The 25,410-nt window shown below is 50.9% G+C and overlaps 1 protein-coding gene across 3 annotated transcripts in view; it reads right to left on the bottom strand.

Moving 5' to 3' along the window:
• LAMA5 (laminin subunit alpha 5) overlaps positions 1 to 25,410 on the bottom strand; it is a 164,861-nt gene that overhangs the window by 5,415 nt on the left and 134,036 nt on the right. For all 3 annotated transcript variants that reach the window (XM_032802274.2, XM_075072228.1, XM_075072229.1), the window contains exons 44-74: positions 24,943 to 25,023; positions 24,041 to 24,255; positions 23,330 to 23,430; positions 22,502 to 22,682; positions 21,593 to 21,736; positions 20,501 to 20,652; positions 20,293 to 20,403; positions 19,236 to 19,347; positions 18,248 to 18,418; positions 16,874 to 17,070; positions 16,591 to 16,707; positions 16,110 to 16,264; positions 15,190 to 15,331; positions 14,554 to 14,656; positions 14,266 to 14,379; positions 13,618 to 13,797; positions 13,028 to 13,170; positions 11,537 to 11,722; positions 10,604 to 10,740; positions 8,599 to 8,752; positions 7,625 to 7,758; positions 7,258 to 7,420; positions 6,211 to 6,342; positions 5,235 to 5,386; positions 4,512 to 4,644; positions 3,506 to 3,646; positions 2,585 to 2,715; positions 2,300 to 2,467; positions 1,916 to 2,048; positions 971 to 1,128; positions 310 to 499 (exon numbers count right to left, since the gene is read on the bottom strand). In XM_032802274.2, coding sequence (XP_032658165.1) covers positions 310 to 499; positions 971 to 1,128; positions 1,916 to 2,048; positions 2,300 to 2,467; positions 2,585 to 2,715; positions 3,506 to 3,646; positions 4,512 to 4,644; positions 5,235 to 5,386; positions 6,211 to 6,342; positions 7,258 to 7,420; positions 7,625 to 7,758; positions 8,599 to 8,752; positions 10,604 to 10,740; positions 11,537 to 11,722; positions 13,028 to 13,170; positions 13,618 to 13,797; positions 14,266 to 14,379; positions 14,554 to 14,656; positions 15,190 to 15,331; positions 16,110 to 16,264; positions 16,591 to 16,707; positions 16,874 to 17,070; positions 18,248 to 18,418; positions 19,236 to 19,347; positions 20,293 to 20,403; positions 20,501 to 20,652; positions 21,593 to 21,736; positions 22,502 to 22,682; positions 23,330 to 23,430; positions 24,041 to 24,255; positions 24,943 to 25,023 — 4,531 coding nt within the window. The remainder of the gene's footprint in view (positions 1 to 309; positions 500 to 970; positions 1,129 to 1,915; positions 2,049 to 2,299; positions 2,468 to 2,584; positions 2,716 to 3,505; positions 3,647 to 4,511; positions 4,645 to 5,234; positions 5,387 to 6,210; positions 6,343 to 7,257; positions 7,421 to 7,624; positions 7,759 to 8,598; positions 8,753 to 10,603; positions 10,741 to 11,536; positions 11,723 to 13,027; positions 13,171 to 13,617; positions 13,798 to 14,265; positions 14,380 to 14,553; positions 14,657 to 15,189; positions 15,332 to 16,109; positions 16,265 to 16,590; positions 16,708 to 16,873; positions 17,071 to 18,247; positions 18,419 to 19,235; positions 19,348 to 20,292; positions 20,404 to 20,500; positions 20,653 to 21,592; positions 21,737 to 22,501; positions 22,683 to 23,329; positions 23,431 to 24,040; positions 24,256 to 24,942; positions 25,024 to 25,410) is intronic.

Genomic DNA, 25,410 nt, shown 5'->3' with positions numbered 1-25,410 from the left:
TGTCACCCACTTAGCTCCCTACAGACACCTCACGCCTCTGCCAGATGGGTGGTGATTACAACCACAGGAGCAGCGTCAAACAGCTGCCACTTGAAAAACAACCTTCACCTCAAGGACACAAAAAAAAGAAGCTGCTACAAAAACATTTCCTGGTGTCCACCCCATTGTGGGTGGATTTCCTGCCCCTCAGTGCCACTGCTCTGAGATGCAGAATGTGCAGTAAGGGTTAAGTTTAGGGCTAGAAAAGGGAGCTTTGTGTGCCCTGCATTTCGCCCTCCCAAGTACCAGGCCAGCTGTCCCTCTGCTTACTGTGTGCCACCTGCCATCATGGTACTTGTCTTTGCTCCGCATTCTCAGTTTCTTCCCATTGAGATCAGCCAGGAACACGAAGCGGCCACTGGAGACGAAGAGGGCCATGAAGGAGCCCTGCAGTTCGCTGGCCACGTAAAACAGCAGCCCACTGGGTGAGTTCAGCCTGACGTCCAGGGAGAAGTGAGACCTGTAGAACAAGGGGGTCTGTTCAGCGTCACAGTTCTCCCCCCATCTCTGCTACTAGAGCTTAATGCTACCATGCCCCCCTGCTCCAACACCTTCCAACTGAGATTGCCAGGAGTGTCCCAATGCTCACATGCCCCACGGAGCAGGTGAAGAATTATCCCTGTTATCCAGAGAACTATGGCACAGAGAGTTTAAGGGCCAGATTTTAAAAGGGATTTAGGTGCCTAAAGATGCAGATGGGTGCCAATGCTGAATGCCATTTTCAAAAGTGCCTAGGCGCCTAAATACCTTTAACGATCTGGGCCAAAGTGACTTGCCCCCAGTTCCCTCCAGGGAGTCTAGGGCAGAGCCAGGCCAGCCCCCAGAACTCCTAACTCATAGCCTGGGGTCTTCATCATCAGCCTGTGCTCCTCTGTGACAGGTGGTGGAGCAGGGTTTGGGGGTCGGAGACAGGCAGACACAGCGCACTTACCTTTCGCGGAAGGATGCTGGGATGTCATCAAATTCCACATGGCTCGTGGAGGCTCCCCCAAACTGGAAAGCACCTTTAGTGGCTTTGGGGTGCCTGGGTAGCTGGCAGGTCCTATCCTGGTAATGCCTACGGTCTTTCAGTGCAGCCTGGCTTGGCACCTACAAGAGAACAATTTGGAAAAGAAAGGGTCTGGGTTAGGAAAGCTACGGCTCCATTGTGGAGGACTTGGGTACTGTCTGCCCCTGCACACAAGACCAAGGCATCTACCCTGTGCTTGTCACCTTTGTATCTGGTGCCCATATAGGCCAGAGCCACCCCTGCTCCGGATTATCTGGGCTCCCAGGGGGAAGAGCTGGTTTGCTTTTTTCTGTTTTTCGCAAAGGTGCATTAAGGCTCTCTCTACTGCCTCTTCATACAGACCCCAAATTACCCCCCTCCCTTTCCTAAAACTGCTGCTGCCTAACTCACAGCCTCAGAGCGGCACTGACTCTGCTGGGCACAGTCCCAGGCCAGTTGAAGTGTCCCCCACGCTGGTGTCCCTGGTTGGGTGGCCATGGGACACAGCAGGACCTGGGAAGGCAGAGCAGGCTCCTTGGAATGTGGAGCCCCACCCACCATCATGCAGCCCAAGTGCCAGGGGGTGCAGTGTCCTGGGCTGGAGGACAAAGCCAGGAGGAGGGAAGAGCTGAGATGGATGCAATGGGGTCAGGGAATGCCAGGCAGTTCCTCTGTTGTCCGCACCCAGGCGGTTAATGTCAGCTCAGAGTATGGCCCCATCTTTCACCCACAGCAACCACAACTACAATGGCAGGCAGGTGTGGGGAGGTTCCTTATCCCTGCCCCATTTCCAGCCCCTGACTCCAACTGCACCCTTAAGCCGCCAGTACACAGCTCGGCTCGGAGATGGGAGCAGAGGAGCTGAAGAGCGGGAAGAGAGTCCAACACCTTTAGTTTCCGCCTGTTTTTCTTCAGAGACGCTCTCATCTGCTGTGGCTGCCGGTCCCACGGGCAGCTCATGGTCACGTTGAAGCTCTCTGTGTTTTGCTGCAGGTCCACAACCATCTGCGGGTCTAACTTCCTATTGCACAAAGGAAACAGGTCTCCATCCAGTACTGTGAGGGAGCCTGGGGTGGCACACCCTGAGCAGGTGAGCAAACACCAGCTGGGTTGGGCACCTCAGCACATCAGGAAGGTGTATGTGTGGGGGAGGTGGGAATCAGGGTTATGGATGGACGTGGGGAAGGGATAAATGAGCAGATTGATTTGGGAGGGGAAAGGACAACAGGGGCAGTTTAAGGAGGCAGCACCGCACGGGCACACCGCACTCACCGCTTCACAAAAACATTCCCGATGCAACCTGTCAGGTTGCTAAGAGCGCCGGCCTCTGGCAAACCACCCAGTCGAAACAACATCTGCTCCTCCTGGCGCCTGTGCCGCTTGTAGCGATCAGCCCCTTGCTTGGGCCCTTGGAGCTGGTCATCTATGTAAAGCCGAACCCTGCAATGAGAGCACGGCTAGTGATTCGCTCGGCCCCAGCGCCCCCCACAGGCAGCGACGAGGCAGTGCCTACTGCCAGCAGCAACAGTGCTGCTATGAGGGATGACTGGAACGTACCCCGTGGCGTCGCTGTAGATGGCCACGTAGTGGCTGGCATCGTCCGCATAGGCATGTTTTGTGGTGAGTTCGGTTTTCAGCACTGTCACGGCTACTCGGCCATTCTTCAGAGACACCTGGCAATTCCCTTCCTACAAAGGAAAAATAACTCCTCGCACAAGAGCTGGACACGGCTGAACAACTACAAGGAATCAACGGCCATTTGCCCTCCTGGCGTGACTTCCCTCCCAGGACACCCAGCCAGGCACAGAGGTACCAGGGTGAGGTCACAGCAAGGGGGATCCTCCAACCAGTTAGGAAGACGTGGCCTCAGGTGGAATGGGAAGTGAGGGCTCCTCGTGTCTGGGGGGAAAATCTATCTCCAGGACAAGTGGTAGAATCCAGCTGTCTGTGCTAAGGGGTTGGAGAGGATTTCGTGGCTCCCAAAGATGCAAGGGGAAGGGGCAAAAGAGGATTTACCAACATTGCTTTTCTAAACAGAGACCCTTCCCTGCCCCCTGCCCTTTCACTGTTCACTCATCACCAGAGCTAACTCCTACCTTTCTTTGAGAGAGGGACAGAAACCTCCTGCCGTACACTCAGGAAATACAGTTTATTCTGAACTCCCTGCTTCAGCTGTTACGATGAGCCAAAGACATTTAGCTCATGCAAGAGCTCACCTGCTCCCTGCTGGGATTCCTGTTACAGTCACACCTCTCTGGTGAGGCAGAATTGGGGATGAGGGTTGGGCTTCTGGAGTGAGCAGGAGGCAGAAGCCTTTGTTCATGAGAGTGTCCCCCTCCCCTCAGCCTGTGCTCAATGAACCCTACTTGCAAGAGCCAGGCGAACCACAGCCTCAGACAGAAGCCCCTCAGGGCTCAAAAACGTGCGGTCCCCCTCGAGGTGGGATGGGGGAACAGCAGAAGTGCCCTGCAGTCCTACCGCTGTGGTGTGGGAGTACAGCAGGCCGTGGCTCTGGCTAGTTCGGAAGCTGAAGCCTGTGTAGAAGTCCTGCAACGAGGGCACGTTCTTCAGAGGCAGCGTCAGATAGCCGTGGCCATGGAATTTAACTGAGCGGGCCACCTGCAGCAGGCAGAGAAGGAAAACAGAATCTCAGGGCTTTTCTCCAGTACAAGTGAGCAAGGCAGCCACAGCAAGTCGATCCGTGCCTCGGTTTCCCAATCAGTAAAATGGGGATAACAGCACTGCCCTACCCCACAAGGGTGTTGCGAGGATAAATACAGTAAAGGCTGTGCAGTGCTCAGGCCTGGTCGACACTTAAACATTAATTTGATTTAGCTAGGCTGGTCAGGGCTGCGAAGAAACTCCTCGCTATCGCTGACATAGCTATGCAGTCCTAACCCTCAGCACAGACAGCTTTGTCGACAACAGAACCCTCCGTTGCATAGCAACCATCACTCTTGGAGGTGGTGTTTCTACCCTGATTGAAAAATTCCTCCTGTCGGTACAGGCTGTGTCCACACTCTAGGGCTGCGCTGGCATAGCTACGTGCCTGTAGCTATGTCGGTACAGTCTCAGACACTGTAGTAGTGGGGGCCAGGTAAGTACCACAGATACAGGGATGTGTGTACATCACACATGGCGGTGTGCATTTCCTAACCGTTTACTCAGCACCAGCACTTGCTGCAAAGAGCCGCTCTGACTCGCCTCTGGGTTGGGTCTCTGCTGGCATATTTGTTTTACGGCAGCTTAAGCGAGAGAAGAATCGGGCCTTTCATGCCGCGAGGCAGACGGCACTGAGATCACGCGCCTGACTCCGCAGTGTTTCCTTTGGTTCCTTTCTACTGCTACAGCCTGTACTGCCTCCTGGAGATACCGGGTCAGAGGGTCAGGCAGCACCCATTGATCCAGACTGCCTCACGCCTACCCCCTGGGGTAGTGAAGAGAATTACCCAGCATGGTACCAGGACAGAAGCGCCCCACTTACCAGGAGGTCTGAGGTGCACCCGTAGCTCACTCCAACCGTATTCATGCGCTTTAGGTCAACGTATTTGCCAAGCGCCTTCAGGCCCTTCATGCAGCCCCGGATCGAACCTCCCTTGGGGAAGACGGCCTTCAAGCTGAAAGGGGGAAAGTGGCTGTGTTAACAGGCCTGTGTCACGCAGGAGGTCAGACTAATGGCTCCTTCCGGCCCTGATACTGTGACCAAACAGACCGGGCACCAAGGGGAAAGGTTTTACTCTGGGACCAGGGAGATGTATGGTGCCCGGAGCACTTGTCAGCTCCAAGTAGGGTGACCAGATGTCCATGGATGACCTCGTGCAATGGGCAACAGTGAAGTTAAGTCACTGGAAATAAACTGATGCAATTAAGAGTGCAACTTTATTCCTCTCTGCAAGGAGCCCTGGTCCTGTCCCTTACCAGAACAGAGACTTCTGCCTCAGTTACAGGAGGAGAATACAAATCTCTGAGCTGGCTCCATGGCTTGGACAGGGCGGGCAGTCACTTAGGCGCAGTGGCTAGCACACCGATGGCTGTGGGGCTGAGCAGTGATCTGCGTCTGGAGAGGGAGTGGGGGAGGTTTCGGTACCCATCCCATGACTCCTTCACGGAAGGATGCTGAAGCAATCAGGAGAAAGACCTTTTCCTCCCTTCAGAGAGCAACCCTGCTCCCTTCAATGACTCTCCCCCGGCAGGCTAGGACTGTCACCTCTTGGGCAGCAGGGGCACGGGCACGCCCCCCAGGTAGTAGGAAATGGCATTCTCCAGGGAGTTCTCATGCTCCACCATGAAGATGGTCTGTCGCTCCAGCCGCACTAAAATGCGCTGCTTGGAAGTCATAGTGAGGAGGAAAATCTGGATCTGGAGTTGAAGAGAAAATGATAAATAAACTCCTGCACCCTTGGGGTGAGGGTTTATCCCCATTGGAGCAGCACATAAGAATGAGAGTCAGCAACACAGCATCCCAAAGCCTGCAGGACTTGGTCTGTCCTGCTCTGAGCATCTATGTAACAGAAGCCCCATCCCCACTATGGGAGAACCAGTGCCCATGAGTGCTACGCTTATGCTTTGGGTTTCCATAGTGAAGCGCTGGCCAGCAAAGGGCAGGAGGGGAGAGAAATGAGTCCCTTAGAGAGAGACAGCCCCAGGAGGGTGCTGAGAGTCTCCGGCAAGCAGAGCTGCCAGATGCCTGCTAAGGGGATGGATTATCACAGTCAGCCTGTGCTGCATTACTCAGCTGCTTTGCACTGCTGCAACCTTTCCTGCAACAAGGCTGCAAATGCAGGCAATGCCTGCACCGAGACAGATAGTGCCTTGGCTTCCCCTAGCCCGAGCTTGGGATGGTGTCCATCGCTTCACCGTGTTTACCCCTTCTGGAGCCTGTGATTACATCCCTCGTCCTCACACAAGGGCACTGGACGAGCAGCCCATGCAAGCCTTTGGCCAGCGCTGCGCCATCAGCAAATGCCTTGGGAGAAAAGCAAGTGACAGGCTCTCCTGTGATTGGACACTGTGCATCTGAGCAGGTCCCCTCCAAATGGCCAGGTGTGTTACCAGCTGGATTGGGCCAGGCATCTCCTGCTGCTGCCAGGCCCCCCCACTTCTAGATCCCAAGCAGTGATCGCTCGTCTAGGAGTCCAGAGAAACACCGACTCTGGGGTGGAGCGTCTCCTGCCCTGCATTACCGCTTTGTTGGTGGTGCTGCTGACGGTGAGAGACGTGGGGTCACTGCTGGGTGGTGCCATCTCAAGGACTTGCTTGAAGTCATAGTAAAGCATCAGCTTTCCATCCTGAACAGCCAGACACAAGAACTGGCCCTGTGGGGAGTGTAAGACAAGCCCAACTCAGCCTCTTGGTGTACTGAGGTGACAGTTCCCTGCCCCTGCATGGGACTGCAGTGTTTGGGACCAGAGCACCATCATCACTCAGTGCTGATAGGAAAAGAACGATCCAGAACCCCATCCTGAGCCTGGCCTCCCTTTCAGCATCTGGGATTTGTGGGGGAAAATAACCATAGCCACAATCTGCACCAAAAAACCCTCTTTTGGGGGTGTGGGGAGTTGGGCAGGTACTATGCAACTGCAGCAGAATCTCAGGGACTTTGTCGTCACATGCAACCCTTGTCCCCGCACAGAATGGAAAGGCAGGCAGGGCTGGCAACACCCACCCCCCAATGGCAAAGCCAGCCCCGCCTCTGGCTAGGAGGAAACACGGTCTGACTCTTCAGAAAGGGAGTCTGTCCGTTTAGTGCGCAGATGGGCGGCAGGGCTCAACGGTCCCCAGCTCCCAGAGGCTCTCTGCTCCTAAAGGCAGCGTTTTTTTTATTATTGAAATGAAAACATTCCCTTTGCCAGCTGGCTACACTGGGTCTGGAACCTCCGGTGGCTTTTGAAGCACATTGCAAACATATGGCTCCTCAAAAGCCCTTTGCCTTGCTCCGAATCCCCTGAAAATCCTCGTCCTCCTGCAGTGCTTTTGCACCTTTGTGTGCTGAGCGCTTGTCCTACGATGTCACATCTGCCAGAGTTGCAAACTCCTTCAAGCAAGGGCTCCGTCTTTTTAGCACCATCTCTGGGATCCTAGGACCTGAACCAACTCCTGTGGACCACAGTGTGAATCGGCTCATGCCTTAGACAGAATGACGAGATTCAGATGCCCCTGTTCCACCGACTCACTAGTGTATGCAAACTCCCCAGAGATGAACAAAGAATAAATTCAGGAGGGGGACCTGCCTGATGCTCCAAGAAGAAGAGAATCCCGTTGTAAGAGACTACACGAATTTCCTGTTCAAAGCGCTTCGTCGAGCCGATCTGGCTCTCAAATTTGATTTCTGCGTAGCCGGTACCATCAAAGTAGGAGCCATCTGTCAGCCAGGGATCTCCCGTGGATTTGGACCTGAGCAAGGCGAGAGAAAGAAAAAGGGTTACAGACTTTTAGGGGTGGGGAAGGGCATTCAACAAAAATCTGCATCAGTCCAACGCAGTCAAAGGTTTAACTCAAGTCACCCCCTCCCCGGTGATTATCTTGGCACCCTTCTAAGCTCTGAAGGGACAGGGGACGTCCCCATCATGCTGAAGGCAGCGTACTGAATTCTCATACCTTGCACAAGGTTTGTCAGCAGCCGTGTCCAGGTGGAAAGTGCGCTGGAAGTTGTATAGACTCACCACCTCCTCGTTCAGCGTATCCATCTCGATGCAGCCCCGGTAGCTGGGGTAGCGCAGTGTCACTGGAGGCTGAAGAAGAACGTTGCTGTCTATGGCTATACTTTTTTAGGGTTAGTTTAATCTAGCAGGGCAGATCCTGCCTTCCTGAGCATGCAGCTCTCACTTTAACGTAGGGGAAATAAACAGCCAGAGGGCAAAGAAAGCAAATGCCTCCGGACAATGCTAGGTATTACATGGAATGAGCTTATAACAAATGCTGAGATTCACCAGAGAGCTCAACAGCCCCTTATCTCTAATGCTATCCAGAAAAGATGGAAACGCCTGGGAATGGTCCTGCTTTGAGCAGGGGGTTGGACTAGATGATCTCCTGAGGTCCCTTCCAACCCTGACATTCTATGATAACTCATCTATGATAACTCTATGAAGCCAGAGCGCCTGCCATGGCAGATGTGCTACTGGGCAGCTGGACGAACATGTACAAGGGGATGACCCAAAGAATGCCACCCCATCCAACAGTATTTAGAGAAGAAAATCTTATGGGACTTCAGAGCAGCTCAGGACAGAATGGTACAGTAGGGCCACCTTCATGCACTAAGTGCCGCCTGATAGATCCAGAACAGCTTGTTCATTTATTTGATAGCATGAGCGTAGCCCCCTGCGGTTTGTGCGGCTGACAAGGGGTGGGGAGGGCACCACAGCTGTATCTGACCCAGGCATACCCAGAGAAACAAGCTGCACCCCAGGCCTGTGCAGCCAGAGAGCAAGGGAAAGGCTCTCTGTGGTATTGTAAAGCCTGGTCCAGGGGAGACACGAATGTGCCCTCAGTTATAAATGGAGTCAACTGAGGATCTGGCCCAAAGAATCCAGGACCCCAGTTTCTGCCCACTCCGCTGTATTAACCCATCTCACCATGAAGCCGGTGGGGTAGCCTCCCACATAGAAGACCACGCTGTGTGGCTCGAGGTTGAGCAGCCCCTGCTCTCCTTTGGCTACGCTGTCTCCTTTCGTCTCGTGCAAGGTTTGCTTCTCCACGATCACAGACATGTGTCCATACTGCAGGATCCTGCCCCCCAGATCACACAGTCAGTACAAGGGGAGGAGAGAGCCAGGCAGACAGGGAATCCCTCTCCACACCCAAACCTCCCCCTCAGCTCTATCTGACTGCATGAGACTGCAGTGCACTTAAACTGGAGCATCTCAGAGTAGTCAGCATATCACAGCAGCTTCACTGGGCTTTAAAAGCCATGAGGTGAAATGCTCATCTGTGGGGAGGCAGGCTCCAGTCACGGAGCCAGGCACAAGAGTTGCCTCTTTGCCCAGGAAGGACTTTCTCTGCTCTCCCTTCCCCAGCCCCTGCAGGATCTGATTGGAGCTAAGCACTCCCTTGGGCATTGCGGGGGTGGGGGTGGGAGAATATTTTGGTTCTTTCGGGTGAGATTTTTAGCCTAGAGTCCTGGCCACCTTCCAAAGACCCACGGCACTGCTAGGACATGTATGTAATAGTGCCACTGGCAGGCTTGCGCTGGACTGGGACCCTGCCCTCTGATTAAATCCTGACTCCACATTACGTGCTACATGCCAATGTTTCTTGTGTGTTAATTGGATGGAGGATCATTCTTCCCTTCCCATACACTGTTAATCAGTTGCTGCATTTTGCCCTGGAGGTGGCTGCGTTTTGGAGACGGGAGCCCTGCAGTATCCTTTACTCATCTCACCAGAGAGAGGAGAAGTTGAAGTAATGTGTGACTGTAGGAGTGAAAGATGCTGTGACTCAAGAACCTCCTAATGCCCGCTGGCAAAGGGGCACAGAGAGGTTACAGGCATCTGCCGAGTCTAGCTCATATAGTCTAGTTCACCAATGAGGGCCATGGGAGATCTCTAATAAAAGCTTATAGAACACTGATCCTCGTATCTACTGCAAGAGAAATGTGTGGATGATACTTAAGGAGTTGTGTATATGTACTGTGACAGGCCGTCACCAACCAGAGGTGAAAAACTGGTCTCTCATCAGACCAGAGATGTTTATCCATCTATTTGTTGAAATGTAAACCAAATATTGCCTTATTCTCAATCTCCAGCCTGAACTAAATGCAGATGAAAGACAGAGAGAATTAACAGGAAGAGAACAGCAGCAGAGGGAAAAGACCCTTATCTGGGGGTGCCCTTCCAAGGTTTACTGGATTGTAACTGGGGGACAAGGAGAACACCCTCTTATCCTGCACCTAGGAAGTAAACAGACAGTGCATTTACATTTACTAAATGAGACCACAACCAGCCTTGATTGGAAACGCAGCACAAGGCTTTGGGTGAGATGAAGACTGCTTTGGACAGGAGGTTAACTTGTTAAGTTAAATTTAGTCTCTAGAAAGCGCGTGTTGATTTTGTTTTATATGTAACATTTCTGTTTCCATTATCCTTCCTCATGGGAATATCTGACTCTCTGTTCTGTGTTAATAAACGTATTCTTGTTTTCACTACAAATGTATCTCAGTGCTGTGGGGCTGTACGCAGGGCTGTTCCTGAGCTGAATCATACAAGCTGGTGTGTACGCTGTTCAGTGGAGAAGGGACTGGACTACAGGGGAACACTTCAATGGGGCTCAGGGACTGGGGTGCACCTACTGTTAACCTGGAAGGCAAAGTAAAGGCTGGCATAGCTAGAAGATTGTTTGGGTGCCCAACAGACAGGAGGTGTCAGAGGGTTGACACCCAGTTAAGCACTAGGAAGTGTCCCTTGTCCTGGAGCCTGGGATGGGGGAAAAGGGTAACAAGGTGATTCACTCTGAGAACTGTCACCAATGCGAATGTAAATTACTTTCTCTCGTCCTCTCCTTCCACTATGCAAAGTTTCCCTCTGCTGCTTTAGTTTCTTCTCTAGGTCAGCCGGCTACGAGCGGCTTGTGTGGATTTTGTACCTGTTGATGCTGACTGCAGCAAACTGCTCTCCGATCTCTTCATCAACTGTTAAATAGGTCGGTTCTTCGTCCCCAAGTTTATAGATCCACTGCACCTTGCGGTCTTTGAGCACGATGCCCATGTAGTCTCCAGTGGCCTGAATGCACAGAGCAAACAATCCAAAGGGTTTGCAGCGAACCGTCCAAAGAGGGGAAATCATTGAGGGGGTTTAAAGTGATGCTCTCAAGGCAAGTCAGCTCTCAGGATTTTTACGGCTGAGTGCGCAGTCTTCCAGGGGATTACTGGAGGCCTAGCTCCAACCAAACGACACAACATACAAACCAGATACGCTCACCCCTCAAAAAACAAACTCCAGTGCACGCAGAGCCCAGCGCCTGCGCGTCAGAGAGATGCGCCATTGCAAGGGTAGGATCAAAGCAATGTGGTATTCATGTCGCAGTGGGAATGTGGGTGGGCTGGAGGCTCACAGTTACCTTCATGCACAGCCCAGTGGCTCTCCTGTAAATGAGCAGCATCTAGCCCTGGGGTGGCATGGCCCATGCGATTGCTGTCTCCTACCACACTCTCCCAGGGCCTCTGTGAGGGGACGACAGCAGCCCCTGTGCTCTACCTGGAGGAGGGTTTTGTCCCCTCTCGTCTGGGTTTGAATTCAATAACGTTTGGCAGTAACATTGTCACCCTGCTCCCACTATCAGTGCCTGAAACCTTTACAAGCAGTAGGGAAAAGCTGAGTGAATGAAGACAGCTGGCTTAGATATTCACGGGCTGAATGCAGCATATTAGACCTTCCTGATACGAGATTTTCCCACCCCTTCCAGAACTCTGCACTGACATCCACCTCACACTTGTTCCCCTTCTGGATCACCCAGCCCAAGCTCTGACAGCTGCACGGTTCCCTCTCTTGCTCCTGTGCTTGGATAGGCAGCTCTTACGTCTTTATTGCCCAGGTACAATATGAACTGTCCTGCGTCGGCCCCATCCTGACGCCGCTGCCTGGGTTTGGGCTCCGGGTTCTGGATGTAGAACTTGAGGGAGGTGTAGGCCGACAAATCCTGCAGGTCACTAGGAGTCCGGACCTGGATACCCGAGGTGCCGTTGAACTTCACTGGTACCTTCACCTAGAGGTGGAGAAATCAAAGCCAAGCTGACGGAAGCAGTCCAGGCAGCCTGACTCCTCATTTATGGTGACAGCATTTGCTACCAGCCCAGGCAGAGCCGCATTTAGGGTGTGTCTGTGCTGCAATGAAAAACCTGCAGCACCGAGTCTCAGAGCCCAGGTCAGCTGACTTGGGCTTGCGGGCCTCAGGGTGCGAGGTAAAAATTTCAGTGGAGATCTCAGGTTCAGGAGAGAGCCTGAGCTCTGAGACCCTTCCTCCTTGCGGGGTCTCAGACGCTGGGCTCCAGCCCGAGCCCAAACATCTATACTGCGATTTTACAGCTCCTCCAGCCCAAGCCCTGTGAGCCTGGGCCAGTCGCGGGTCTCTTCTTGTAGACCGACCCTTAGGCACAGAGGGTAGGTGATTATTTGGTTCGTTTGCAGAACAGATCAAGGGAAAAAATTCACTTTGAGTCGACCTGAAACTAAAAATTGCTGAATTTTTGGGTGAACCAAAAAGTTGAAAAAAAAACCCCTGCATTTAGATTAGAACCAAACTTTTAAAAAAATATCTCAAATGATTTTAAAATAAAATTGATGCAAATGTCAGATAAAAAACGTGAAAAGGGTTTTCTTTCAAAACTGTCAAAATGAAACATTTTGATGGGGGGTGGGGAGGGGAGAATTGTTTTTTGTATGTTTCTCTTTGGCCAAGAACTGGGTCAGTGAATTTGATACGAGTTTGCAAAATGTTTCAGTCGACCTGAATCTGCATTGTTTGGCCAAAAAACCAAAAAAAAGCCCCACCCTTTGCCTGAAATCTTTTGCCCAACTGTACTTAGAAAGCCGAGATTTAACCATGACAAAATACTTTTATGGAGGCTCTGAAGGCCGTGTGGAGCCTGCTGCAGATTTGGCAGGGCCAGGGGAGAGCACAAAGTGTACGATGAAGACTGACTTCTCTACTCCCTCAAATGGATTCCCCCAACATCTGGACTTCAGAGCAATCCCTGCTTACCCCCCATTTCCACAGCCTTGAAAATCAGGTTTTAAAACTGCCCTACATGATGCAAAATGTAGCCACGTTGGCCAGTCAAAAGGGGAATAAACTTTCTGCATGCATTGCCTTCATACAAAACCAGTCAACCTGCTTTGGCCAATCAACATCCAAACCAAACTCAGGGGCTCCCATGAAGCCTTGCGGACAGCAGCCTAAGGGAGCTTTGCTCTCTGTCTGCTTGTGCTAATTAGAACCATCAGGGGTTCACCTTCAGACCCTTCACACAGCAGCACTCTCATATATACAGCCCTCTCCCCCACACCCTACCTTGCTAGCAGCATTTCTGGCCTGTGTAATCAGCTGGCGGATTCGCAGGATGTTCTCGGACACAGTGGAGTTCTTATTCCTCCTGTTCTCCAGGCCACTCAGTTTCTCCAGCAGCAGCGGAATGGTGCTTTCCAGGTTTGACACTGGAGGGTGTGATTTGGGGAGGCAAAGGAGAACAGGGGATAATGATCAGTGGGGTGGAAAGGGATCCTACAGTCAGCTAACGGGGCGCAAGGGAAAGAAAGGGACACAATGCAGCTGTCACAGGGAGCGAAGCAGTGGTTGATGTGCACACCTCTCTTGCAAGACTTGCTGGAGGCATTAACAAAAGTGACTTTTAAAAATACAGCCATAAAGTGCATCCAAGGCCATTGTAAGAACATACACAGCCCACCCCAGTGGATGACCTGGACTTTGCGAAGAGAGACAATCAGAGGGGGACACACAACGGCCTCCCTTTAAACTTGTCAGCAGGGAACAAGAGACTGAGCAGCATTTAGATACCACAGTGAAGTGCTTCATGACGACAGTGGCATCTTTGGCTTTTATCCCCAGCACACTTTCCACGGCTAACCCCCATCGTTCCATACCAGACTTCTTGGCGGCTTGAACTGCCTGGTTTAATTCTTCATTTTTAAGGCCTCCATACTGGTCTTTCCACTCATCTAGGTTCTTCTTCATGTTGCTCAATGTATCTTCCACCCTGGCAACCGTGCCACTGGCTGCTGCAGCTGCAGCCTTGGCATTCTGAATAACCGCCGTGATGTTATCTGTGAGAGGAAAGGAGACAAGTCTCTTAAACTCAGCAAAGAGCAGGAGGGAGGGCAGGGCTCCTAGCTTATGACTGCAGTCAGCACTACGCTTCTGCATCAGCTTAGCAGTGATGGGACCTGACTTTATGAAATAACAGATGTACATGAGTTGGTGGCTCATACACACACTCAGCTCCTCAACTGCAAAAGCATTACAAGCTCACCAATGAAAACGGGCCACTGCCAAGATTCCCCCCACCCCTACCCAGGAGGTAGACGCAGTTTATACCTTCGGCCCAGAAAATGAAGTAAAATTTAACTAATTTATAAGGTCAGGTATAGCCCCCCTCAAGGTCACTGGATGGGCAACCCACTGGGTACCTCCCATGACCATAGACTGCCCTGTGTGTTAGAAGGGACTACAGCTAAGCTTTTATCTTGCCATGTGCAGAGCTCTTGTCTAGAAGAAACTGCCTGCAGACAAACCTTGGTCCTTGTCCAGCATGTTCTGTGCAGATTGCAGCTGGTTCAGGAGCTGCTCCTTCTTCTCTCGGAGATCAGTCAGTTTGTCCTTGGCTGTGTGCAGCGTCCCTTTAATAACTGGAATTAGACGTATATGACATGTGAGGTGTTTGTACATCTGTCGCTCATCCAAAGCACATCACACACCATCACTTCCACCTAAAACCCACACACACACACTGTGCTTTCTATCTTTCCCACGCAGAAGAATTTCCCTGGAACACTTGTTTCCATTGCTGGACCCTCTCTTACCCCTATCAAGTTTCCTCTGCTCCCTCTTCACGGCTTGCTCCAGGGCACTGCTGTTCCTCTTCAGCTCTTTAGACAGGGCACCAAGATCTCCCGACACAACACTCTACAAACACACAGGACACCTCCTCACTAACTGTCTGGGGCCTGGCACCAAGTGGTTCAGCAGCTGGGCCCTAGGGTTGGAAGAGGACTTCAAGTCCCCATTTCCCAGTCTCAGCAAAGGCTAAATGATAGGCAAATAGCCAGTGTTGGTCAGAAAGCATCTGCACAACCTTCAGGCAAATGTTTTGCTGGAAAGGGGTGTGTGTTTGTGTGTATGTGTGGGGAAGGGTAACAGAGAGGTGAATTTGAGGTACTAGATGCCAAAGTCATTTAGTCACATCACTTAACGTCTCACTGCCTCAGTTTCCCCATCTGGTGAGGTGGAGATAGTAACAGCTGCCTCATTGCAGTGAGGGTAGGCTGAGCCCATTCGTGTTTGCAAAGCCCCGAGACCTCAGATGGAAGGGGTGACAGGAGTGTCGTGTATCAGCATAAAGAGCTGCAGTGGGGCCAGGGAAGCAAAGGGCCCCGGGCCAGCTCACTGGAACCAGGATTTTGCAAGGGTTGGTGTGGCCTTGAAGGGAAGTTGCATACTGTCAAAGCTTCACCGGCTGCCTCATCGGCATCTTTGGCTGCCCTCTCTGCATTCTTCACAGCCTTGATGATGCTGGCATATGCATTGGAGGCATTGATCGCTCGCTGGATAAATCCATCCTGGTTTGCGCCCTGGATGCTGCTGCATTTGAAGACAAATAAATAAAGTTCACTGTCAGATGCCCAGCAGAACACCAGGGGCCAGATCCAGGTCTGGAGATCTGCAGTGCCCAGTCAATTTTGAACAGTGCTCGCACCCAGCTCTGAGAGAGAAGCCCTTCCATGATCCATGGCAGGAAACAGTCTGTGAAGTAGGAAGCGGTGAGGCGGGAGTGAGGGAGCATCAGTCCCCTACTTACTGTTGTGCAGAGGGGAAGAGATAGACAACCAGTGAAACAGCGCAAAAAATGAATGACAATTAGAATTCGGACACAGATTGGGTCTAAAAGGTCAGCTGATCACATCCTGAAGACTCAAATTGGCCAATTAACAGGTGGCACTGCCATGCCCTGCGCCCGTTCGAAACGGGTACCAGCTCTGTTCTTACCCATATGCTTTCTCCATCACAGGCTGGGTTGCTACCACAGGGATGTTGGCGAGTGCTGGGCTACAGGTAATGCATCAATTCTTACATGTAAACATTATCCCAAGATGAATATCAGAGCAGGGACTTCAGCAATTTTCAGACCCCTCCGAGTGCCCCGGAGAAGCCCATCGATCACACGTCACCACTTGTTTACACAAGCAGCCAGAGTCCCCCTAGCAAATGCGATGGGAACAGGACGCTGAGCCGAGTCACTGGATTTACCCCACAGGTGGCCCAGCGTCCTTGGTCCAGGCAGGAATAAGAAGTGGAGCAGATTACGAGAGTTCCAGGCCCACACAGGCCGGGGTGAAGCTGGGGGAGCCAGTGACGTTACCTGGAAAGGTTCTGAGCGAGTTCATCCAGAAGCCTAGCGTGCTCCTCAGCTTCTTCAACAACTGGGATCTTACTGCTGGCAGGAGAAAACTTCTTCACCCGCTCTGTCAGGGGGTACCTGGCTCCGTCCAGCCGGGCGGCTAGCTTCTCGTACTCCTGTAGGAGGACACACCCACAAGGGGCATTCACCAACCTTGTCAGCTCTTCACTTCTGCAGCTGGACACACACCCAGGAGGAAGACACACATTCTGGGGGGCTGGCAGGTGACCAGTACATGGTTGATTTTCCATTGTCAGCACTATGCCCTTCATCCCCATTACCATTCTTCCTTCACCCTTCCCCATGGCTAGTGCCAACTCCACCAACACCCTTCCCCACCCCCACTGCATTATCCCTCTTGCTACCGGCAGCATGCTGTAGCCCATGTGACACACCTCGACCCAGAATCCACCGGACAACCCTGAGCTTTTTCATCACTCACCTCCTTTGCATTCTCTATTATCTGTAGAAGATCCGAGACCTGGACCAGGGAGTCCTCAGCCATCTGCAGAGTGTCCTGCACGACCTCGTACTGCTTCTGCAGCTCCTTACTCTTTCGCTTGAGACACAGACGGATAGTATTAGTTAGGAGCCACAGGATCAAGCAACAGCCACAAGACCTAGATTATACCAGACATTCCTTAGAAGCTGACAAAACCATGCATGTTCACCCAATGGTGTCAGCTCCTTTGCATGCCTATATACAAATAAACCCCTCTTTGTACCTGGCTCTCCTCAAGGTTGTTCCGATTCAGGCTGTTCAAGTCCTCTGTCTGCCTGGTTTTATTCACAGCCTCATTGAGAGCATCTCGGAGATCCATCAGCTCTGAACTATACTGAGCCAGTATGTCTTTGATGCTCTTCACCAGGTCTTGGTTGGATTCCCACTTGTTGTACAGCTCGCTCCTCACGCGATGGAGCACTGATGACACAGAGCACAAGGAGATTGTCTTGAAACTCTGGTTTCCCCAACGTTTCAGAGTTCTTTCTGAGTACACAGTGGAAACTCCTCAAAAGGCTCAGGGCCTGATTCTGGTCTCAAAGCACAAACTTTAAGGCTAGAAGGAGACAATCATCACCATCTCCTCTGACCACACAAGCCAAAGAACCTCACCCAGTAATTTTTGCATGAAGCCCATAATTTCTGTTTGAGTTAAGCAAATCTTTTAAAAAGACAGACACCCCCTCTTGATTTAAAGCCGCCAAGTGATGGAGAATCCACCACATCCCTAGGTAAGTGGTTCCAATGGTTAATTGCCATCCCTGTTCAAAATCTGCACTTCATCTGGATACATCTAGTTCCAGCTTCCAGCCATCAGATCTCACTGTGCTGTTTTCTTCTAGATTAAAGATCCATTTTCTATCTGAAATCTCTTCCTACAGTTACACTATTGCATGTCTGGAGTAACTCCAGTGATGCCAGTGGAGAGAAGAATTTGGCTCTGAGGTTCTTGCAACAGAGTATTGTTTGATTAGAGCAGTGCATTGCAATGGAGATTCCCTGAGGAATCACAGACTTCAGGCCTCTCTGAGCAAGGAACGACACACTTCTGTTGTCACCATTTGGGACAGTTTACTCAACCACTGACCGTGTATAGATAGATGCATGTGAGAAAAAAATATATATATAAAACACTAACTACATTTCTAAGTGCTGTCATACAGAACCAGTAAGTTAATGAAATTCAAATGCAATTAAATAAATCTGAAGCCTTCTGATAGCACATGAACTTGCATGTACAGAGGAGCTAAATTCTGTTGGGAATTAAGTGAAAACTCACTGGCACTTATTAGCACCTTTGCAATTTGCAGAAGAGACTAAAACGGGACTAGCAATTACTGTCCCCTCATTGCTGGACTGCTGAGGAGGTCAGTACTGGAAAATCCTAGCCTCTACAAGCTAGATGGGCATATTCCGTTCAATAGTGTAGCTCTCTGAATGTTGGTGACCACAATGGGATAACAGCAATGGGATGTCCCATAAATAGCGTTTGCAGCAATGCCCTTGAGATGGGACTGTCTGGGAAAGAGCCCAAGGAGCACTACACAGCCTGCACTTTGGCATTTCCCACCCCCGGTGCCTGCTGAACTAGGCTTACATTTCTGAGCCTTCTCATGTTCGTGTTCTGCCACCCCTTTCTGGCTGAGGAAATCCCGTTCTTTCATCTCCTTCAGCATCCTTTGCACCTCGGCCATCTTTTGCCAGAACTCCTCAGAGGAGGCCGTGCTGAGGTCTGCAGTCCCCAACTTGTCCATCTGGTGCACCAAATCTGCAGGGAAAGCCATGCCCCATGGTTATCCACCAACCGAGCATGTGGTCTCCCCATACTCTGCTGTGAAAGCCATCTCCTCCCCCAGCACTTCGAAAAGCCCCCACTCAGATAAAACATCTGGTTTTGTTGGAGTCCTGATGCCCAATGATAGATGGAGTGAGTTGTTTCAAGTCATGAAGTGGGGGAATGACCCAGCTGGAATTCAGACCCAAGTTTCTAGACCCTCTGCTGTAACCACCAGACTGGACTATTTCCCCAAAGAATCCATCTTAGAATCATAGAATAGCAGGGTTGGAAGGGACCTCAGCAGGTCATCTAGTCCAACCCCCTGCTCAAAGCAGGACCAATCCCCAGACACATTTTTGCCCCGGTTCCCTAAATGGCCCCTTCAAGGATTGAACTCACAACCCTGGGTTTAGCAGGCCAATGCTCAAACCACTGAGCTATCCCTCCCACCTTGTAGTTTGCCTTCTCTTCTAGATTTACTGGGGCAGATTTCAGCCAGGGCGAGCGAGGAAGATTTAATGTTGCTCAAACACTCTTGGGAAAAGCACTGCAAATGGCCCCTATATCTCACATTTTAAGTGTAAATATAATGTGCTTCACCAAATACGGCATTTAGCCAAACAGCTGAGATTTACTGGCCACAGAATTCTCTGCGACAACCCCCTACCTTGCTTAAACTGTCTGCAGGAATCTCCACAGATACTATCAATGGTAACATTGCGCCCTGAGCAACTTGAAACAGCGAGAGTGTGGGATTTGGGGTTGGGGAAAATCAACCCGGCAGTTGCACTTACACCTGGTCACTTACCTGCAATGCTATCCAGGATGCCTTGGATACTCATTGGCAGGTCCTCTGCTCTCTGATAGATCTCATTTGTCTGCCCCTGCAGATCCTTTGCTTTTCTGTGAGTCATCGTTGCCTACAAAACAAACCACTGCTTTAGCTGAAGCATTCAGTGAGATACAACATGAGCCATAATGCAAGGTTGGGCATCGGGCAGCTTTTGGGACCACAGAGCTGAAAGAGTCAGCTCTTCTGCAGGGATTTGCATGGGTACTGTACTCTGCTATGATTTATCTTCATGTGTGCACAGAAGTGAGTGAGAAATTGTGTTCATAATGAAATGGGTGCTGAAAAAACCCCTCAAGTCCATTGTGGACAAAAATCTTTCATGCTCATAACAGTTACACATTATGACTTGTGCAAACACAGCCTGCATATTAATTGGGAAAATGCAGAAGACATACAAGCTTTGAGGTTCTGAAAGTTTTGCAAGTTCTGAAAGGTTTGCAAGTGAATATACAAAAATGCATCCGGGTCATGTAATTACACACATACGAAAACACTGGCCACTTGCACAGGTAGTTACCCAGTGGGTATAAATCATTTGCATGTGCAAGTGCACACACATTTTATGCACCATTTAAAAATCAGTCCCTGAATTTTGTGTCAACTGTAGGTGCTTTGGGACAGGGACTGTCTTAAATCAAGAAGGGATGCCCTTCCCCTCCGAAGAGTAGGGTTTAAATACTGCAGAAGAATGGAATGGTGGTTGCGGGGGACTGGATATTTGCCCATATCGAAAAGCCTCTTTTGGCTCAGAGCAAGGAACCTGCCTGGATGAGCAGGGGTGTTGAAGATCAGGGTTCAAGTTCACTGGCAGAGTGCATGGTAGGCAACTCCAGGACTGGGTTAGCAGGGGGTTCTGCAGGAGTCAAGTGTCCAGCAGCTGCTCAAACTAGGCCTGGCCTGGCCCTAACTAGCTCCTCCCATGGGCACCTAACACTCATTGTTATGAAAATGAACAAAGGAAGGCCAGTCTGTGCCTGAAGTTTTGGGGGAGGAGGACTGAAAAACATCCTGCCTTGTGCTGCAGTGCAATCAAATCTTGAGTGAGGTCCGCATTTTCGTCTGCCAGCTCGTCTGCCTTCTGCTTGACCCTGTTCATGGATCTCTGATATTCGCGCAGGTGGTTCTGAAAGAGAAAGGTGGAGGTAGAAATCAGGCAATAGGACCAGAGGCCCATGCAGAGACTAAGCCAGCGGGGAGAACACATTAAGCCCTCCACATACAGTGACGTTTTTCATAGAGCTGTTCAGACCATGCAGTCGGGCCCAAGCGATGGAGCTGGCATTCAGGTTAATCAACTGGTTCTTGATGATGGGGAAAGAGGCCTTGATCTTCTGGAGGTCGTCCAGCAGAAGCAGCACGCAGCTATCACAGACTGCCAAGAGAAAGGGGTAGCGAGTAAACGGCTCTAATGCAACACCAGCTATTCAGCATCCACAACGTCTCCTTCCATCTCCCCCTTCCTTATGACCATAGTAAGGACATTTTTTTAACCTAAAGGGGGAACCACATGTCTCCAAATCCCTGCCTCTTGAATTGGATTCCCCTCTGTGGAAGGTGTTAACTTGGGGTCCCTAGGTCACCTTTCAATCCCTTTGCACAAAGGATCAGGATTTCCAAATGCTTTTAGGGGTATGCCAAGGACAGCAAACTGTCAGCTGGCCTGCTCTTGGTCTCACAGCAGCTTCCCACCAGCATACCCCACATAACTCTGACGAAGTTGCTCTTAACTGGCAAGATCAGAGCCATGCCCACTATTAGGCTGATTAACACTGTTCCTCTGTTATCTGCCCTAGGACCACAGAGGAAACCAGCCAGAAGGCTCACCGCCAATGTTTTAGTTACTGCCAGGGGATCTGACTGACCATTAGGGTCTGCCCCTTAAAGGTTACTCTCTAGCAAGTACTGATCAGACTACATCTCCCACAATGCACATGGCCAGGAGACTCCCATGATGCACCTTCTCCCCTCTCCAAGAGGGGAACCTGGGGTGACTCAAAGGAGATTGTAGCGTTACCAGGGAGCTCGGCCTATAGAGGAGAACAGACACATGAAGCAGCTTAACTACAACTCCTGTTGCATTGCAGCAGCATTTCCAAATCAAAATATTCTGGGTTCTGGCAATTTCTTGTTTTGACCAAAATGTTCTCAGTTTTTGAATTTCCACCAAAAACCAGAAGAAAAGAATTAGATGAAAATGAAACGTTTCTCAATATTTTCAGTGAAACCCTCCCACTCCCCATTTTGCAGCCAGCTCTACCTCATTCCTGCAATAAAGCCAAGCGTGGGGGGGAAGATGACATGATGCTACTAACCTTCACACCTCATGCTGTTCGGGCCATTTGCTACGGGGATCTCATACTTCTCTATGCAGGTGTCACATTGCTTCCCTGTCAGGCCATTGGAGCAGGTGCACTCCCCGCTCCGGGGGTCACAGGAGCCCCCCTTACACCGACACTCTGCCAATGAAAAGAAGGCAGCTGAGGGAGGTTTGTCCTGACCTAGTGAGCCCCCTGAGAGAGGGAACACTGGGAGTCCATCATAGGGCAAAACACCACCGCAGAATACAATCAATGAATGACCATGCTTTTTTAATGGAAGGAGAGATTAGCTCAGTTGATCCTTCCCTATGACTAGTGAAGTTTAATATACAGAAAAACACAAAGAGTCACAGTTTGTTTTAAAAAAACTTCAGGTTGCAATTGCACGCCTAGTCTGCATAAAGAATTGCTGGGAGTTTTCTTCGGCTGGATGGGTTGCTGCACATGCAAATGATTTTATTTAGCAACTTGAGCACTTACTTGCTTATTAGCTCAAGTAACTGTGGTGACTGCTGGTGCAAACTGAAGGGGTGGAAAGGACAATCGCACTCTTGCAGCCTAACATTTTTTTTAAAACCAGGCCCTTTGGTAGGTGACGCCAAGTGCCCAGACAACACTTTGGTGTATTTTATCTTTATTGTTACGACCTAAATGACAAACAATGATTAAAAGCCTCCATGAGATTATGGTGGCTTCTTTGCTCTCAAAGCTGGAATGCTGTTGCGGGGCTCTCTAGTTGTAGCACCATGGAGATGATGTAAAACACAACATCCCCGTATCCGTGGTGAGAAGGGACTGGATGCATGCTAAGCGACTAACACAGTCCTTCGGCACTGCAGCAGAGTAGCACAGAGATGTCCAGATATTTCTTCTATGAGATTTACCAGCAGCGAAGAAACTCACTTGTGCAGCCACGCTTGCTGAGCCCCCAGTAGCCTGGCGCACACTGCTGGCATCGAAGACCAGTCACCCCAGGCTGGCAGCTACACTGACCAGTCTCAGCGTGGCAGCTGGTGCCTATGGATCCAATGTCGCAGTCACACTTTCGACAGCCAGAGCAGTCACGGTAGCCATAGTACCCATCCTAGGAAAAAACGTGGGTAATCAGCATGCTAGCACACACAGGAAGGGGAGGCAATTGGAGGACATGTTAGCTTTTCATCTCCAGAGACACACACAGCTTCACAGTCACTCTGGCCAGAGCTGAAATGCGATCCACAGTCTCAACTTAATTCCCATGGGCATGTCTTCTAAGCACAAAATTAACACACATTATGGCAAAATGTTGGACCAATGGGAAGGTTGCACAATAGCACCGAGATAGAGATGCACTGGCAGCGCTGTGTCCGTAAGCTCGCCTGGTGTCTGCTTACTCCAGGTGGGGAGTTTGGATCCTCGAAATTCACCCTAGGGTTAATTGCCTTTTTCCTACAAGCATCAAAGCTGCAGTTAACACCCATTCCTCCCATTATTTCATAACCAGGTTGTTTAGAGATTGACCTTTATTGTTAGGTATCTGCCTGGTGTAGGCAGAAACAGCATCCCATCACTCAGCCATCTGCCGCACAGCAGCCATTATCCTCCTGTCTCTGCCCAGGAACTGCAGTGGGCTCCTAACGGGAGGACAGGCTACAGAAGAGTGGAGCTGGTGTGCAGTGACTCAGCATCAGCCAAGCGTATAGTGATGGAGCCGTCACAGTGCGTGTGGGGGAAACCCACGATTCATTTTACCTGACAGCAGTCGCAGTGCTGACCTGTCACTCCAGGTTTACAGAGACATCGGCCAGTTCTAGGGTCACACAACTCAGTCCCGCATGGCAAACAGTTACACCCTGCCAGGAAGAAACACAGCCATTTACCCGACAACTTAAAAGGATCAGCCAGGCACTCTGACCCCCCCTGTTTCTGTTGGATTGGATAGTGTGTTGGGGGGAAAAGCTATCGATTGGGGGAGTTCACTGGTCGCCTTCATTCTCTCATACGTGGGGACTGATCCTGCCAACCCTTATTCACATGATTACCTGCTGGAGTAAGACCTATTTATGTGACCAGCAGTTTGCAGGACCAGCACCTTGGATTTTACCATGTGTTCCTCATGGCAGGGCCCTGTAACGTTAGAAATGTACTATGCAAACCTACCCAAGCACAGAAATAATAATTTGGTTAATATCGCTAGCTGTTATTACTGACGAGGCTGCTGCAGTGTCAGAGCTTTACTACCTGTGTGCAATTTTTAAATGCCTGCTGGAGAGGGTTGTTTTGTTACTCTTATTTTTAACCAACGTACCCTTTGAAAGCCAGAAGACCAGGCTACCGGCTTTGTAAGAACCTACACAGGCGATGACCACAGCTGTGCCTGCAGGCTGGCTAACTGTACAAGCCCGTGACACACTGCCCCGGAAATGCATTTGCAAGCTGGCCCCGGCTCGATGCCACACTTACTTGTGCAGTTCTTTGCCACCACTGCGTCTCCGTGGTACCCTGGGGCACACACTTCGCACCGGGGCCCAGCCGTGTTGTACATACATCCTGTGCAGGCGCCCGTCAGAGAGTCACAGTCGCTGAACAACATGTTGGGATCCGTGTTCTCACTGCAGTCACATGGCTGGCAGGAACTGCCAATCACTAAGGGGTTGCCATAGTAACCTGGGGCACACCTTTAAAAATATAGCAGGGGTTAAAAGGGAGCTAAAGCAACAACCATGCTAGTGCTACCAAGCGTCCCCCGACACGCACGCACACACTCCCCCCAGCTCCCAATGAAGTGCTGCACAACTACCGACTACACCATAGTTACAGCTATTAATTAGCACAATGTTTTGGACTCCCACAGCACCTTCCACTCAAAGCACTTCACGGTCACTAATCAACCCTCACACGAAGTGTCCCTGTTCCTGCTTTACAGGTGGGTAATCAAGGCAACGATTGCTGCGGGAACTTGGCCAAGATGGCACCCTATGCCAGTAACGGAGTCAGTAATAGGACATATTCCAGCTGTACGCTGAGCCCACACTGATGTACAAAGAAACAGCGTATAAGCAATCAAGTGGGCCCAGCTCCTCCTGGTCCTGAGAGCCACCAGGACCGGGTGCTGGATTCGGAAAGGCGTTGCCTTGCAATCTCAGCTGGCATTTTATGCCCCTTCTGCAAAATAACAGAAGCCAAAGCCACAACAGAGAGGATTCACAGCTCAAATCAATCATTTTCTCCTCAGCCTCTTGTGCTAACATAGCTGGGGCTTCTAATTTTATTTTCGTCACTATGGAAACTTCTCTTCTGCCAAAGCAACAGCTGCACTCTGAAAAAGAAACACCCCCCAGCCCCCGGTCCTGCCAGGCCCTTACCGTTCACACATGGCTCCGGCATAGCCTGGCTTGCAGAGACACTGCACGGTGGAGCCCTTATGGACACATCCAACGGCAAAGCTGGTAACACGGGGCAAACGTCAAAGGTTATTTTACTCTGAAGAACGACACCTGCTACCAGGGCGACGGGGGCTCTTGTCATTCAGGTAGGGGTTGCGTGAGGGCTGGGAGTGGTTTATGGCCGTAGAAAAGGGAATGGGGTCGGGATCAGCTCATGGGCATGGGCGCTTGTCAGGATTCGGATCTGTAGTAGGGCAAGGGCTTGTGTCAAGAGCAATTTGTGACACAGGCTATGGAAATGTTTAGTGCTGGGGTTGGCAACAGGTACAAGGACAGGACGATGGTTGGGGCTGGTATGGTTCCCCAGCATAAGCAGAAGGGTGGGGCCAGTAGGGACTTTCAGGGTAGAGGGTTAGGGTTGGGGCTGGCAGTAGGTGCCAGGTGAAG

The sequence above is a fragment of the Chelonoidis abingdonii genome, chromosome 14 (genome assembly GCF_003597395.2).
Source record: "Chelonoidis abingdonii isolate Lonesome George chromosome 14, CheloAbing_2.0, whole genome shotgun sequence".
In the NCBI taxonomy this organism is placed as follows: Eukaryota; Metazoa; Chordata; order Testudines; family Testudinidae; genus Chelonoidis; species Chelonoidis abingdonii.
The sequence above is the reverse complement of the archived record's forward strand: the minus strand, read 5'-3'. Positions and strand labels throughout refer to the sequence as shown.